This window comes from Pholcus phalangioides, unplaced genomic scaffold (genome assembly GCF_987345545.1).
Source record: "Pholcus phalangioides strain wild (caught in Gottingen) unplaced genomic scaffold, Ppha-v1.0 ptg000011l_1, whole genome shotgun sequence".
Taxonomy (NCBI): domain Eukaryota; kingdom Metazoa; phylum Arthropoda; class Arachnida; order Araneae; family Pholcidae; genus Pholcus; species Pholcus phalangioides.
Window position 1 is genome coordinate 22,097,398 of NW_028301604.1, and position 18,068 is coordinate 22,115,465.

An 18,068-nucleotide genomic window follows, 5' to 3' on the forward strand; every position below is an offset into this window, starting at 1 on the left:
ATTCGTGGTGACCGAGTGCGTGAAAAGGGAAATTCCCGTTTACAAGCTCGAGGACCTGATGGGGGAAGAAATCAAGGGCACATTCTACGCTGAAGAGATGGTAGGTGTAAAGATGGGAGAAAAATTTCCGATTGAAAAAGTTTTAAAGAAGAGGAGAAGAAAAGGAATTATTCAATACCTCGTGAAATTTCGGGGGTATCCGAAAAAATTCAACGCGTGGGTGGTCCTATAAAAACCCGGAAACAGTGCGCGCATCTGTCATTTCAGAGATGGCTTCTTTCTATCTCACTCTACCCAGCGATGCTTCCAGAGACTTTTTTCCCGACAACACGCTCTCGAGTTTCGTGGTTAAACTTCCAAACACCCTGGAATTCGAATCCGAGATGGAAGTCGCACTGTCGGAGATAATTTATCCCCATTCATTCCACAACATCACTCAAGAGACAAACACTTTCGAATTCGATGTCGGAAACAAGATAATGAAGACCGGTCGCATAGCCCCGGGTTTCTACGAGACGACCCCCGAACTGATCAAAGCCATATCCACTCAAAATTTTCAAGACAAGATTGGTGTGACGTACAATAAAATCACGAAAAAAGTTAAGGTGAACCTCAAGAAAGACACCAAGCTCAGTCTCAGACACGGTATAGCCGAAAACCTGGGTTTCGAACCCGGCCTGATAGAGGGTCCGACCATAGTCGAGGGTCCTTTCACAGCCGATCCTAAATTAGACTTTCATCTCTTGTACGTGTACTGCAACCTGGTCGAACCTCAGGTCGTGGGTAACACCTACGCCCCGCTACTGAGAATCGTGAAAACTAGCGGTCAGGACGGGGATATCGTCAGCGTGTCTTTCGAACGCGCCCATTACGTGCCGCTGGCCAGAAAGAGTTTCGACATCGTTCACATGTATTTAAGGACGCACATGGGCAAGTTTTTCACATTTCAACGTGGAAAGGTGATAGTGAAACTACACTTTAGACTGCGACATGCATTATAAACCGTACCGGAGCTGTGCCCACAGCATCAACGATTATTATCTCGCTCAGGCTGGAAACGGACTCGGATATTATCAGGGTAGCGCTCTGCAAAGAGGTTATGGCCTCGGATCTATATTCAGCTCTCTCTTCAGATCGGCCGTGCCCCTGTTGAAACGCGGTGCCAAGGCAGTCGGTTCTCAACTGTTGCGCTCTGGTGTGGATTTCGCCAACGACATCGTTCAAGGAAAAGACGCAAAGATCGCAGCTCGCGATCGTGCCAAGGAAGCCGGAAGGTCTCTCACGGATAAGGGGGCCAATAAAATCAAGTCCATGCTCGGAGGAAAGAATAAAAGGAAGAGACTCGTCAAGAAAACCGTCAGTAAGAAGAGAGCTAGAAAGCTGTCGACATCCGATATATTCAGCGATGGCTTTAATCCACGAAAATTCTCATGAATGTTTGAAAAGCGAAGCCGATCTGTTCACGGTGCCACCCACGGAAACCTCTATAGAATCAGCCGAATGGGTCCAGTACCATCCCATATCTCAAGTGCGTGATTCGGGGGCCCCCATCGAATTTCACGTGGCCGGTAGTGCCGAAGAATACATAGACCTTTCTGCCACTCAGCTGTATGTCAGAGTAAAGGTGACAAAACCAGAAACCGCCGAAGCCGTATCGACGGCGAATAATTTCTTGCATACCCTTTTCTCTCAGATTGACGTCACGTTGAATGGAAGAACGCTCACAAACTCATCACACACTTATCCGTATCGAGCTTACCTGGAAACACTGCTTAACTACGGATCGGATGCAAAGAGAGGACCCCTGACAGCCGAGGGCTACTACAAGGACACTGCAGGTCACATGTCTGACCTCACCAAGAACGAAGGGGCCAAGAAGAGAGCTAAACTCGCGGAAAATTCTTTTGAAATGATGGGCGTGCCTCACGTCGACATATTCTATCAACCGAAGCTGATGCTCTCTCTCGTGGACTTGAAGATGAGACTGGTTCGATCGAAACCCGAGTTCTTTCTGATCACTGCTGCTCAGGGTTGCGACGTGGTTATCGAGCAAGCGAGTATTTTTGTGCGTAAAGTAAGAATGAATCCTGCTGTGGCTGTAGCGCATGCCATGGCGCTCGAGAAAACAACAGCCAAATATTGCATTAACCGCGTGATATGCAAGGTCTATTCGATATCCATGGGAAGCATGAGTTTCGTGCAAGATAACGTATTTCTGGGTGTCATGCCTAAGCGATTGGTTATGGGCATGGTGGACACGGAAGCATTCAACGGAACGTTCGGTTTGAACCCCTTCGACTTCAAGCACAACAACGTCAACTTTGTTTCTGTTTCTATCGATGGAAGACCCGTCCCCCACACGTCGCTACAACCAGACTTTAGGAACAGACACGTCATCAGAGCCTACAACACACTCTTCGTGGGCACCGGAAGGCCCGGAGAAGATAAAGGATGTGACGTGAGCAGAGAAGAATATGAAGCCGGCGGTTACAGCCTCTTCGCCTTCAACCTGATACCCGACATGAGTGACTGCGGACACGTGCACCTACAAAAGCAGGGTAATCTGCGAGTGGAACTCAAGTTTTCCTCAGCCTTGACCAAGACCGTGTCGGTTATCATATTTGCCGAATTCGAATCGTTGGTGGAAATAACAAAGTCCAGAAGCGTCTTGTGTGACTTTGCGGGATGAACACTAAACAGATAGAGCACGCCCTCTCGACACACCCCCACACTCGAAAGGCTTTCCTAGGTGTTTTTGCGAGTGACAATTTACCCGAAAATGTGATCGCTTATCCCGCTGCACTGGTTGTGAACACGGACAGAGAGAATGAACCCGGAACGCACTGGTTGGCTATTTACATCGAAAACGAAGCGAGAGCTGATTTCTTCGACTCTTACGGGAACCCGCCCACCTATTTCAAGAAGGGACACATAAACAGATTTCTACGACGCTACTCGCGCGTCGACTATAATGACGTCATGTTACAATCAGATAAGACAACCGTGTGCGGTCACTATGTGATTTTTTTTATCTATTCTCGATGTATCGGCAAAAGTATGAATAATATTGTATCGCGTTTTAATATGCAAAACGATATGCGCGAGCCAACAACCCGTTAATACCCGGTTATAACCCCAGTGAACCTACATCATATATCATGTACTATGATGTGAATAATTTATATGGAAAGTGTATGATGGAGCCCCTCCCGGTGAGAGACTTCAGATGGTTGTCCCCCAGTGAACTTGAGAGCATCGATTTTCTCAACATCGATGACAACGCCGTCAAGGGGTATATTTTAGAAGTGGACATGGAATACCCGGTGAAGTTGCACGACGAGCACAATTGTTTCCCCTTGGCGGCAGAAAACATTGAAATTACTGGTGACATGCTCTCTCCATTCATCAGAAGACCCGGTGATAAACCATCCAAAAAGCTCTCACCAAATCTGATGAACAAAACTTCCTATGTGATCCATTACCGGTGCCTGAAGTTATACACGTCGCTGGGAATGAAGCTGACGGGTGTTCGGCGTGCAGTCGAATTCACACAGGAGCCCTGGATACGCCCGTACATAGCGTTCAATACGGAAAAGAGGAAGCAAGCCCGGTGCGAATTCGAAAAGGACTTCTATAAGCTCCTCAACAACGCTGTGTACGGGAAATCGCTAGAAAATTTGAGGAAGCACGTCGACATCCGTCTCGCCAACAATCAGAAGAGCTTGAGGAAGCTAATATCATCCCCGGCATTCGAATGCTTCAGGATAATCACCGGTGAGTTAGCCGTCATCAAGATGTTGAAGACGAAAATCCATCTGGACAGGCCCATATATACCGGTGTCACGATTTTGGACCTGTCCAAACACTTGATGGCGGACTTCCATTATAATTTTATGAAGAAAAAATACGGACCCAGTGTGGAAGTTTTGTTCACAGATACAGATTCATTCCTCTACGAGATAAAAACCGGTGACATTTACAAAGACATGAGGGAGGAGCTCCACAGATTCGACACGTCAAATTACCCCGGTGATCATCCTCTGTTTAGCCTGCAGAATAAAAAAGTGGTGGGCGTCATGAAGGACGAGAACGGCGGCGAACCCGTTGTGGAATTCGTCGGATTAAGATCAAAAATGTACAGCATGGTCACAGCAGTCGCGGAGAAAAAGACCGCCAAAGGGGTCGTTCGTGCGGTTGTTAAAAAACAACTAAAACATCAAGATTATCTGGCTTGCCTCCGTAACAACTCCTCGATCAAAAATACTATGCTAAAAATCTCCTCCAGTAACCACAAACTTCAAACGGTCGCCCTCCGCAAAACGTCGCTGTGCCCTCGCGACGATAAACGCTATATTCTCGGTGATGGCATTAAAACATATGCGTATGGCCACTATGCCATTCGATGAACAGTGCTACATGGACACTGATGTACATATTTTTTCCCATTTATTTTAACATATTTTTCCATTTATTTTGTATATATTTTTTTCCATTTATTTTGTATATATTTTTTTCCATTTATTTTGTATATATATTTTTTCCATTTATTCTTGTATATATATTTTTTCTCATTTATTTTGTGTATCATTAAAATTTAATTTTCTTTATCATCAATGCTTCTGTCATTAATTGAGTTACGTGTGATTTTTTTTTTTCAGCTTGAGTATGATGAAAAGTCAATAACATTTCTTTTTGAGGGAATTTTATTTTACAGCTTGATATGTGAAAAAAAAAGTTTAATTTAGGAATGAAAAAAAAAAATCATTAGAAAAATAACTAAGTCAGTAAAAAAACAATAATTTGTGGAAGAAAAGATTAATTTAGGAATGACCCCTCTTTGAAATAATCTCATCACTTGGGATGGAAAAAAAAAATTTAGGAGCATCCCTCCAAAAAAAAAAAAACAAGTCAGGAAATAAAGTTTAATTTAGGAGCAAATTTTTTCTAAGTCAGAAAATGAATTCAAAAGTTTAATTTAGGAATGTTCCCTGAAAAAAATCATCACTTGGGAAATAAAGTTTAATTTAGGAATGACCCCCCTGAAAAACGATAATTTGGGAATGACATCATAGGCAAGAACGATAATTTAGGAATGACGTCATAGGAAGCGCCATCTAGCGAGCCTCAACAAGTGCGAAGCACCCATTTGTTTGATGCGCAGCAAGTGGGGAGCCCTATTGTTTGATGCGCAGCAAGTGGGGAGCCCTATTGTTTGATGCGCAGCAAATGCGCAGTCCTATTGTGCACCAAAACCGCTAAATCTCCCCTACTTTCCAATATACCACGAGCACCTTAAGTGAACTGGAGATGTACTGCGGGTCTCTCGATAGATTTGGAAATGTACGTGGGACCGTTTAAGTGATCTGGAAATGTATCGTGAGACATTGAAGTAATCTCGAAATGCGCAACGAGCCACTTAATTGATGAGATATTTCGTTGACTACTTGAATGATTTTGCTATTTGTCGCGAACCATATCAAATGACTCCGAGAAGAAGCGTACGCAGGAGGGGTGCTCAGAGAACCTGTGAGCACCCCTCCAGTATTTCGGTGAAAAAATTTAAATATCGAAAGAAAATGTGCCTTTTGTATGCCATATAAACAAATTTCTGTTAATTTGAATGCTTTTTGAAGGGTGGTAACTTGAAATTTCTTGGGGAAATTTTTTTTTTGCCCCAAGCTCTTTGTGCCCCCTCCGAAAGTCGATCCTGCGTACGCCTCTAAATCCGAGAGTCACGTTTGGCCCGCGGCCATGAATTGAGTATGTATGATTTAGAGACAAATTTTTCTGATTTTAATCATTGTATTGATCATCGTCCAAGATCGATAGTCTACTGTCGGACGCATACGAGTGCCGTATGTTAGGGTATTTTCGATATTGGAGAGATTCTGATTTTAAAACATCTATGTAATGTGTGTATGGGAAGGCCGGAACTTTAAAGTTTTGGGAGCGATTTTTTTTCCCTAAAAGTATAATTTTTTTGCATACTGAAGTGTTAACACATTTAATACTGTACCTTCCAGTTAAATCTGGTTGAAATGAATCGTGTTTGCGTTCGTTGTTTCGCTTCGGAGAGAGACAAGAAAAATTATTTCCGTCCTTGGACCACAAAGGGTACCAAAAATTGAATTTTCCACAATTACATATTTTGTCTTGCCAGCTATATTTTTTGTCAAGCGAAAGGCTTTCGTTGTTGATGGCAGTGGAATTATTATTATTATTAACCCTTTAATCGGCAAGCATAAATCTATCCTGCAGGGAAAAAAATTGTGGGGTTATATTAAAGCAAATGTGAAAAAACCTGAATGCCATTACCCTGAATGTCATTTCATGACAAAAAAAAAAATTGTGTCAATATTTACGAAAATATGGGGCGTTTTGAATTTTTAGCAACATACTGTATTTATATGACTTAGCTAGATTAGTATAGTACAAAAATGCCATTTATTACCTGCCAACTTACTTTTATATCATTGTTGAAGAATTCAGGGCAATATCTTTCCTCCACACTTGGCATTTCACTCCAACATGCAAATATCAAAAATCGTTCTTGCTTTGGCTTGTCAAGAAATAGGAAACATGTATATTTGAGCCATTCTGCTGGTTATTGTGAAAACTTCATGGACAACATACAAGTAAAAATCGAATGTTTAGGAGTTGCTTAGAAGCATGAATGCCGAAACGAGATCAAAACATAAAATGTCTTTATTTGAAAAATATAAGAAACTCATACTGCTCAACTCAACTTTGCTAATAAAGGATTAAAATAGTTACTCTCAGAAAACGGATCTGTAAAATAGCAGTCGGATGTCTTTCATGAGGTTAAAAAAATTCCTATAAATTAAATAGGCTACTCAGTAGTGGAAGATCGAGAATGTTGCTTCTTTGCCTTACGGTTACGATGGTCACTAAGTTTCATTATTTTTATGACCGTTGTTTATGAATTCAAAAATTTGAGTTTTCGTTTTCACTACAGAAGTCAATGATTTTCTTCTCTTATACACAATTAATCTCAAATTCGAAATACATTTATTTGCTTCGTGAATAGTTATGCACAATTTATATGAGTGATACAGAGAGAGAGAGAGAGAGAGAAAGAGACACGCGTGCAAACTGCAAATGTAAACGCTCATCATTTTCTTTGCACTGTGAAGCGAAACCGTTACAGATGTCACATTTCGTCGATTTACAAGCTGTCGAGATGATCGAGTGATCGTGTTGATGATCATGATTAAGATGGTTTTTTCCTAAATAAATTTCCTAATTATCGTCATTCATCAAAATGAGAGAGACGAGTTCTAATTCAATTGAATGATGAAAGAGACTTTTCTTTTTACTAGATTTCTGTTGTTGCGCGATTTACGCGTTGCGTTTTCGGCAATTAGTCTATGAGTGAATCCATTATTCTTTTGGAGCCACACGATTTTCGATAGCTCATTTGAATAGCTGTGAGTAAAGTTTGTCATTGCAAACGGCGAAAAGTGTGTTCATGCAAAAATATATAACAAAAGGAAAATACATGAAATTTCTAGTGGCATAAAATAGAGATAATGGGTGCTTTTTTTGAATAGCTTTTCCGTTTGGATAATTTGTGTAAATTACTCGGATAATATCCTATGTAATATTTAGATTATTGTAATTGAATTTTTTTAATGAAAATTTTGTGATGAAATTTCCAATAATAATATCAATTCTGTGGAAACAGATTTTTTGTTAATAAAAATAGATCATATTAGAGATAATATATATGCTTCATCTTAGATATAAGAGCATTCATTATTCTCTTCGATCCAGCGGTATAAATATGTGTACTTTATTTTTAACGGTTTTAAATGGTTTTTAATGATTATTTTTTCAAGTTAAGATGTTTAATAACTCAAATGGTTTTAGTAAAGATATCGACCCAAATTAATTGATTAATCAATTTATTTAAAAAAATGTTTTTTCAAAGGGCGTTTTGACACACAATAATCACAAACCAATAAAAAAAAATTTCTTTTAATAGTCAGTTTTGGCTCAAGTGTGAAGAGGTTACAGAAGTCTTGCAGTTGAAGAAACTCAGACATTTGTGACGGTTGCTGCATTGTTGAACCTTTTACCAAAACTTGTTCTGAATTCAGGAGTATGGTGGGTGAGCAGAGCGTACGTAGGATCTACTAACCTTCAAAAAGCATTTTAAGTTAATGGAAGGTAGCTAAGATAACATATAAAAGTACATATATCTTGTTTTTCGATATTTTAATTGTTTTACATAACTATTTAACATTTTTCTAATTTTTGATCATCTTGGAAGCGGGGGAGCACGGATATCTTGTGCCCTGCCCTCTATGCGTCTGTGGGTGACAAAAAGATCTCGAAACAGCGTAATTTTTGGACTGTTGTTTCTGGACAAGTGTGATGTTTCACTTTGATCAAGCAGTGAAACCTCATCTCTTTTGAACAATTTCAACTCATAGCATTGCATCTAGCAGGGATGCAGTATTTTTTTCTGCGTTAATGGTTTTGTCACATTTTTTTAAGAACTTATTTATTTATTTGTTTCAAGCATAAATAGTAAATCAGGACAACACAATGTTGTTTTTTTTTATAAATTAGCCCATGTCTGTTTCCCCAATGTCTCTAATTGGGAATATATGTTTTATTGATTAAAAAAGTCATCAATTTTGTTCTTCGAAGTATAAGGTTACGAACTTGATTTAGAAAACAAAAATGTCATTCAGTTGGCAATGGTGCAAAATTGGACGTGGGTTAAGTGGACAAACAGGAAAATAGGGTCAAAATCGGACAAATTTTGCCGCGCCGTAAATGTTGGCATGTTATCTCCCATTTGTTCCCCAACCTGATAAATCGCAATAAACTCGATCCAACAAGAAATCGGGTTATCATCGTCGATATGTTGGCGGTTTATTTCTAATTTTTCTTTATGATAGAAATCTGTTTTTCGGAAGTCTCACCCATTTTCCAGGGAAAAAATCCAATATTTTGTTTTTGAATAGGAATATGTACACTGTTCATATAGTAGTGCTCAAAAATCTTTTGACAACCATAAATGTGTCTGCGAAATTTGAATTCGAATTTTCAACCATACTTTTTTTATGGGCAGTATGTAGATTTATATTTAATCATAATTATTGGTTTTTTATTGCTCTTATTCGGTTGCTGTATTTTTGATGTAATTTAGATATATATTCGACATCCATATTTTTTATGGGCATCTTATTTCAGCCACCCCGTTGGGCATTTTTGTGTGTTGTGGTGTTTGTATTTGTATAAGGGCCTCATAGGTCTATTATATATTATCTATTTTCACCTAGGATTGTTTCTCTCGTCAATAAGACACGATTGGCATAATTTTCCCTTTCCTTTGCCCTTCTGTAAATAAGTGTTAACGATTTTTTTTTTCACCTGGAGAGAGAAGACAACCAAACAAACCCATAATGTTCAGCCAACGTTTTACAAGTGGTACACTTGCATCCAGTCCGTGTTTTGAGTAAAATTCATCATGTTCTTCGCCTAGTGAACATTTTGGGATCTATCTTTTTGTTTGCATTTTTATTGTTTTATCGATCCTATCTGTTGTCTTCTTTGGTAGCATTGAAAGTAAATACCTTTCTATAGGTTCCCGAGATTATTAAACACGGTTCTAAAAATTATGAATTGTCTTGAAATACCAAAAATACTTGCACATTGAGCTTGACTTCACTTCTTACTTAAAACCTTAATTACGCTTTCTTACGGAAAAAAAATCCACCGGATATTTTTAAGTTTTAGAGTTTTCATTTTGTATATTCTGCATGATCCTACTAAATTCATATTAAATAAGAAATAATTACTTCCATATTTGATTAAACTATATTTGTTAAAACATTTTCGATCGATCCAAAAACAAAAGTTTAACAATAAAAGCTCATTAACCCCAAACAAACAAATTTCAGCTACAGGTGTTGATAAATATCTTCCTTACCATATGTCAAGGTCAGGACAGTGCATGAAAAAATGAATTGGTGCAACAAACATTATTGCCATTTGTCGAAAAACATTTGAGCACCACTGTATTTATTAAAGTTCACGAAAATATTTTTCGTTAATATTACCGATTGATATCAAAAGTAAAAAAATCAGAAAGGAAAATAAAAACAAAAATATAATGAAAATCAATTTGATAGAAATCGGCCCGTAAAAGGTCAAGATCGAATCTTTGAAAAGAAAAGTATTTTTTACATTAAACAATCAAACACGTGTTCCCAATCGGGAACATTTGATACTAAAAGTCAACTTTGTTCTCGAGAGACATCGGAAAAATAAAGCTTAGGCAAAAGTTGTCATTGAAACGATTGAGGAGGAAAAATCTATTATTTACGGACTCTGGCGAGATTTCTTTATGACTCGCGATTCGTTTATGCAAGCACTGTATTAGCTTCTTTATAAAAGACGATGGAGGGTCCTCAGTGTTGGGGAGATTCACACACAGTATTCGTGACTTTGCAAGGGTTTCCTTTCATTTATATTTGCGAGAACGGAAGTGGATAAAACTTTATCTGAGACAACTCACACGGATGTGAGGTACGCACGTATGCTTGTAGCAACGAATTTCGTATCGAGCGAGAACTTGGCCTTGGATGGACTGTGCCCCTTCTCAACCATCAAATAACAATGGAAGGAAGAGGGACGTGTCGTCTCTCCACTCTGACGTATGCACCATCTTGAGACGAACATGTATATACTGGCAATGAAATCAGCAACGATCATAGCTATAGATAAATGGAAGTGTATTCACTCTCTGGCCCATAACACATGTAAGCAGCCAACCGTAAATCGGTAACAACCAAAGTAAAAAGATCAAATAAATAAATCAAAAATAAAAATCGGTGCCTGCGAGATCACGTCTTTCGATGATTCGTTCGACAATTTTGCTGATTTTTTGATGATATAGTTTTACTCGTGTGGACTTGGACTGACATACATTTTCATTTTTTTAAATTATTCAAACCCTAGTGCAGTGATTCTCAATGTGTGCACCGCGGCTCTTAGGAGCATCGTCAACCTTTGCCAGGGCGTTGCGGTGAGCTGGAGATATTGATTTGTGTGCATTTCTCAAAGTGTGATGCTTTAAAGTGGTTCTTTATATGAAAAAATATCTATCAAACTATTCTGGGGAGCCGCACTTGAACCATGAAATGGGTAAGAGAGCCGCGGCTGACAAAGGTTTGTGAACCACACTCCTAGTGAACTACAAAGATGATATAACAAAATCCTTTTAATATTTCCTTGTGAATTGAATTGCTTTTCTGAAATGAGAGAGACATTTGTGCTTATTTTTGTTCCAACTGAGAACAGTTTCATAAAACGTCAATGTATAAACGCGAGAATAGGTTAATTATATAGGATTATATCTGATTATGGTCTTGCAGCATGAAAAGGTTTGATAAGTTTAAAAGTATTAAATACAAAAATGATATGTAATATACATTTTATTTTTAATTTCTTGAACAGTCCTTGAAATTTCTCCAACGGTAAATAATCGGAAGTCCAAAATGAGAAACACTTCTGTAGACGAGTGTTTCTCAACCCTTTTTACCCATGCACCCATTTGTAACCCACTTTCTTCTCCCTTTTAATTAAGAGGCCCTTTTTAATTAATAATTTGATTTTTTTCAGTAAATTCATAGCGAAGAAAAAGGTTTTTCCAACCGTCACTCCACACTCAAATGCTTTTTATTCGGTTCTCAAGGGTGACATTATACCGAGGAGGTCTTCCTTTATAATATTGCAATTAAATTTTGTCATAATTACGTTTAGCTCTCACACTCGAGAAAAACAGCGAGCGTATGCTCTAAGAAAGCTACAAATAAGGGTTAAAATAGACATAAATATCAACCTCGAGCGGCATGTGCGATGGGCTGCACTTTCCACGAAATATGATGACATTTGACCCCGCTGTACACGCGCAAATTGATATGTGTGTGTATGCGCAGCAGAGTATATTTTGGCTGCTCTGAAAAAATAAAGAAGAGAGGCATGTTGTGTGTGTCGGGAAAGTGACGGCGAGAGTGAAAGTGCAGTTGCGTGAGCTGCGATTGTTACGCCGACACAAGAACTAGAAAATACCTTGGGCGAGAACAAAAGCACGTACAAATACAATCCTTACACATAACGTATGCACACGCATAGACTAGGACGAATAGTCGGTGAAGTGGAACTAGGCTTCCGGCAGGTGCATTACACTTGGCGCCATTATATTTACAATTCGATTTCTTCTAAAGTATTAACATACATCGCCTATTCATTCCAAGACCTATAAGATCTGTATCCGTGTTTGCTTCGGACTACGTTCGTTATTTTAAGCACTATAATTGCAAAACGATTTGTAAAACACAACCTTGATCTTGCGAAGTTCTATAGCGATCCACGAACTTCTTTACTGGCGCAGTAAGTTCTTTGGTTTCGCAGAACCCAAAAAAAAAATTACTCGTAAAACTTGAGATAATTTTGAAAAGAACTCTTGAATCAAATTTTTATATCGACCTAAAAACGCTATGACAATTAACGTTACAATATTTTAGAAAAACAAAAAGTTTGAATTGGTATCTTACATTACCAGATGGCAGACTTCTCACTTTTTGTGAATTTCATTGAAGAAAGAAGCATGGTCATCGCTCCTAGCGACAAAATCTTCAAGATAAAAATCACATTTTACATAATTGTTGGGTATTTTTCCCCTTGATCCGAGATCGTGAGCTTTGAAGATTTTTTAATTTTTCCTACGTGAGAGAGAAATAAGTAGACGGATTCTTTGATCGAAGTATGTATGTCTTAAGACTTCTATTATTACTAATAGTCTCGTGGAACATGAAGACAAGAGATTTTTCTGCTTTGATAGAAGCAACGGGAGAAGTTAATCCTGATGACCCCAGAAAATCGCTGTGTTGCAGAGCAATTAATCGGCATGTCACCTTCTTAAGTAAATACACGAAGGGGGAGGGAAAGGAACCTCGAATGCGACTGAGTTACGAAGTCATAATTTATATACCCGATGGTGGGGAGATTACCAAAGGTCATCACCTCGCGATTGAACTTACTTTGCCGTGGTTGTTTAGCAGTCACGTGCCATCACCTTGAAGATTACCTTCTTTCTTGAAGATTCGCGTTTCCTTCAATTAACAAAAAAAGAATATCTTTTTTTTCTTATTTTTCGTCCTATAATTTTTAGGAACTGAATTTTTAAATGAATAAATGGGTATGAAGTTGAGCACAAAATTGTCTAACAGTTGTCCAATCTGTGTGATCGTTTTCATTGGATGCGATTTGATTATTATTATTTACTGTTAAAAAACCGAAAAAAGTCGAAAGGAGTATGCTTGTATATACAGTATCTGTATAAAACTTCTCGAAAGAATCACGTCGAACAGTAGCAAAAGGATCATACGCAGTTTGCTTGTGTTGTCGTTTTAGGTTCGCCAGCGGCTAAACGTCTATTTCAAGTGATGTTGGCATGTTTGGCAGTTCAATGATGAAGTGGGTTAACCGTCGGTGGGAGTGATCCACTGAATGCAATGATGGAGCGCCCATTGTGACTTACCCTCCAAAGCTATTGTGAGGTTTGCAAAGAGCCCATATTTCGCGCCTGAGCATCGGTACAAAGGACTCCTTTCTCTCGTACTATGGGAGGGGACTCACAGCACGGGAGCTAACAAAACAGAAACAAATCCTCTCCACTCCACTTTCTGAGGAGCTTTTCAAAGTGTCTTGTAAGCTATTCAAACATAGGTGGAGTGTATCAGATTTCAATGACAATCTATTGGTTTCTCTTGAAAGACCATTTACAAATAGCCACCCTTGCATCAAGCAAATACAACGGGGGATCTTTCTTCCCTTTGCCCTCCCCCCCCCTTTTTTTATTGCCCTTTCTTATCTTGGAGCTGAACACAAACTGTGCCCTTTTATACAACTTGTTCCTTCGACATCTAGTCGAGATCTTCTTTATTAGAAAAAGCGGTTCTTTCCAACTCCGTCTACGATGTTGACCCTTCTTTCGCTGCGAGTAAAGTTTTCAAAATTTCAAATTTTCTTCAACTTGGTCAAATTGTTTCTGCTCCAAGTTGTCGATAGCCGTAAATGTAGCCTATTTCAAACCATGCATCCGTTCACAAATATATATTTTTCTTTTACGCTTGTGTATTTGAACGCATTAAAAATTTTAAATGTTTCAAGTTTTCGATTCCTTGAAAACAGTATTGCACATCTGCAGTTATTCATTTAAACCTGACAAACGTTATTTCTGAGTAAGACAATTATTTTTTCAATAGTAGCTACCCAATGCACATGCAACTATCGATAGTCCACCCAAGCCGGTGCCTGTTTCTCGCATAGGCAAACGGAGCATATGCCAAAAGCCCACAAGTTTTCAGCGGCCCCAAAACTGGCTGTCTTTTAGTCTTCCCCTTCCCCTTTTTGTAGAGTATTGCCGCGTTTTTTACCTTTCTATTTTTTTAATTTATGAATGTACAAACTAAGCAAAGGTCAGGGCCATAGTATGGGCCTACTTTAGAGCTTGTTTTGATAGTTATTATACGTAAATATTACACAATAAGCCTATTCTATGGCTATGCTCTAAAGCAGTGGAGCGCAAACTTTTTAAAGCAACACCCCCCTCTTGACCAAAAAATTTATAGGCGAGCCCTACATAAGCTGACATTTCGATTTTTTGCCAGTAAACGTGCTGTCCTGAAAGCCCTTTTCGGAACGTTGTTCCGATTTTAATTAGGCGGTGTTCACTTCCAAAGATATTCACTTTTTTAAATATCATAAATACATACTTTGTTTTTTGATGTACTTGATATCCCTTATGTAAAATGGAAGTGTAGCGAGGTGTATGGTCCTTGATTTTCGTATACAGGGTGATTAAGAAAGAATCATCCAATTTCAAAATGATTCTACACTTGAAATAGATCATTTAAAAAAAATTCATAAAACGTAGACACATTTCCCCCATATATTCACATATTACTTATCATTCCATTCTGTGTTTTTAATTTTTAAGAAATATACAATTTTGAAATCCGGTGATTCTCCCGCGTACTTTTTTTTGCAAGGACATTGCACGTTCGTGATTCTGCATGACGGAGCCGATATATTGATTATTTATTGTACAAGTAGAATATGATAAAATCATATTGTACGATACATGGTAATTAGCTCAACTGAATAGCGACATTTTGTAGTTCTAATATATTTTTAAATAAAAATGAATTTTTTATTTGGAAGTTTTTTTATTTTGGAGAATCTCTCGCGATCTCCTTAGTTCATTGACGCGACGCATAGTTTGCGCACCACTGCTCTAAAGAATGCTATATATAAGGTGGGGCTTAAAATTCGCGTGTTTGTCCAGAGCCCGAATCCACTTGGAGCAGGCACCGGACTCTAGAGAACATAGATTTCTAACTGGTGTTCTGCGGAACACAGGGTGTTCCACGAGAGTTTTTTTTGAGGTTCTGCGGAATCAAACGACACGGAATCCTTAAAAATCCCGGAGCCCAGAGAACTTGCAAATAAAAATTTTTTTTTTGTTGTTATTGATGACTGTTACTGATCAGCTGTTCTTAATTTCTAATTTTGACAAAACAGTGTTATTTAACCAAATGCAGACCATTTTGGCTGGACATAAAAACCGAGAAAAGCTAATACCCGTAGTTTCTTCGCCCGAACTCGTCTCCCAAACACTGTGGACTTTTCAACCACGGAATTCTAGAAGCATTGCATTGCAATTTTTTTTTACTGAATAATTCTTTTGGATTTTTTTTTGGATGTTGAGTTTTTAAACTGGACTCACTGGCTTCACGGGCCACACTGTACGCCTATATTAAAGAAATATTCAAAACGAACGAATTCAGGCGAAACAGCCTCATAACTCAGAAACCCGGACAAATCCCGGAATTCGTTATTGACAATCCATTAATAAAAACTGGGACATTTTCAAAACCTTTATTTTATAGGAACTACAGAGTAAAATTGCAAACCTACAATCCTAAAATACTGTGTGCGTGTGTATTATGACACTTCAACACAGAGGCACCAAAACGAGTAACAAATCAGGATGAGGCTATGGTCACCGGACGTCCGTCGACAAGCAAGACATAACAAGCATTTCATAGGAACAAACTTTACGTTAGGTTCACTATACACGCACATTCCGATATGTGTAAGCCTAAGTACAGGACGAGGTGCCTGTGCGGTTTAGTACTAGTCGCTGTCAACGTTGATCCGCGGCGCGCCAGGAGAGTAACTAAGAACTGCTAAGCATCGAACAAGCACACATAATTATCACCAGCTCACTGCGATGTACACTTTGAGAATCACTGGTGTATGAAGGAAGTGGGGGGAGTCGCAACATTAGCCTATAATTCACAATTTGCTCGCGGGAGGGAGTTGGAACTCAAGTAGCCTACTCCAAGTCCCATATTCATATTCCACCGCCTGTGCTTCTGCGTATGGTATAACTAAACTCTCACATACAATAGATTGCAATTGGTTCGGTATTCTTCAATTACATACAATGTTACCATAGCAAATTTGACAGTGAAATAATAAATTCTGAGCAAAATATCTAACGAGCTAAATGTTAAATTGGAAATAGGAAATAACTTAAAAATATTTGTTTCACAATTCATATAAAATTTTTTATAATTTTGAGTTCCAATATATACGTAAAAAAAAATAATATATCTGTAGTGGAACTTCGGTTAACGAGCTTAATTCGTTCTGCCAACCTGCTCGTTATTCGAATCAAACTTCCTCATAGGAAATAATGGAAACTTGTATAATTGTTCCACAATAATTCATTCACATGAAAATGCCTAATAAAAACGTCATTCATTCAATAATGCAACACAATGATAATATAATCAATAATAAAGCCTATCGTTTAAGACGACTTACGCAACTGCTCTCACAATCTGTAAACTTTTTTGTGTATATGTGCGTGTGTGACTTTAAAAATGAACCCTCTATCATAGAATATAATATGCCTTATGTCTATGAACCCTGTCTATGACTTGCTTTTGTCTCTTTTTTTATTTTTTCGGAAATGAGAAACCACACTATTGTTGAACAGATCTATTGCTCGCACTGCTACAGATTTATTTGGGGTGGTTCTCTTCTACAAAGATTCCCACGTGCCACACATCTCTTAATCTCATTTGAAGTGAGGGACTCCTTATTTCTCTGTTCGTCTTTCTCAGACGAGATCTTTTGCATAAGGTTTTGCTGTTGCGTGCAATGGAAATCCATCTGTTCGTCTATGGATATGACTATGTTCCTCCACTAGTTCATGGATGTCGGGCTCATGTACCTCCAGTCCCATAGTCTCCCACAAGGACACAATCTCTTCAGAAATGGTGACCTTTGTTAATGAGCTAGCCCCTCAAAGTCACGTTCAATATAATGCAATCAGCCCACATTTTTTTCCCCAAGCAGAATTTAAAAAAACTTCAAGTGCACGTACGTGTGGTCACAATGCACAATGCTACATCTAGTGACGGACTCGCGCTGCAAGGATCCGGGTTCGAACCCCACAGTGGTGGTCGGCTGAAGTAGGTTTTCTGTGGTTCCCAACTACAAGGCACAAATGCGAGCCGATCTCCCCGTTAAAATGTCTCGCCACAGAGAGCAACAGTCCTACAACGATAAATCATTCAATCATACACTTCACTCATAGTTAGAAAAACTGGTGGCAGATAGCAGCACTACACATAACAAGCATTACAGAGAAACAAAAAATAACTTCACGGCAGGTTTCACTACACGTACACGCACATTCCCGCATGTACCGATTCGTTAGGGGTTCTGCGGGGGGGGGGGGTGTGGGCGGGGTGCATGTGTGGTGTAGCAGTAGTAGGTAGGGCCTCCAAAAAATGGATCGGGGATCCATGGTGTTCTTAAGTCAGCCACCACGTTGGGCAATTTGCCTGTTGTGGCGTTGTATATTTGTATTAGTTTCGTACCGTAAACGGTCACGTTTGTACGGGTGTGTGCATTTTTCGAGTTGGGCACGCTGACCGAAGACTGTAAGG

The 18,068-nt window shown here is 38.9% G+C and overlaps 2 protein-coding genes across 2 annotated transcripts; both read left to right on the plus strand.

Annotated features, from left to right (window-relative positions):
* The first annotated feature begins 1,405 nt into the window (after positions 1–1,405).
* On the plus strand, positions 1,406–2,689 carry LOC149080224 (uncharacterized protein F54H12.2-like). The gene has a single exon (XM_089238617.1). It carries the CDS (start codon positions 1,406–1,408, stop codon positions 2,687–2,689), a length of 1,284 nt encoding a protein of 427 aa, XP_089094743.1.
* Positions 2,690–3,197: 508 nt separating this feature from the next.
* Positions 3,198–4,406, plus strand: LOC149080225 (uncharacterized). Its single transcript, XM_089238618.1, has one exon. It carries the CDS (start codon positions 3,198–3,200, stop codon positions 4,404–4,406), a length of 1,209 nt encoding a protein of 402 aa, XP_089094744.1.
* Positions 4,407–18,068: the final 13,662 nt, after the last annotated feature.

Coding starts and splice junctions, on each gene's coding strand:
- LOC149080224 (XM_089238617.1), top strand. CDS start 1,406: ATGGCTTTAATCCACGAAAATTCTCATGAATGTTTGAAAAGCGAAGCC.
- LOC149080225 (XM_089238618.1), top strand. CDS start 3,198: ATGGAGCCCCTCCCGGTGAGAGACTTCAGATGGTTGTCCCCCAGTGAA.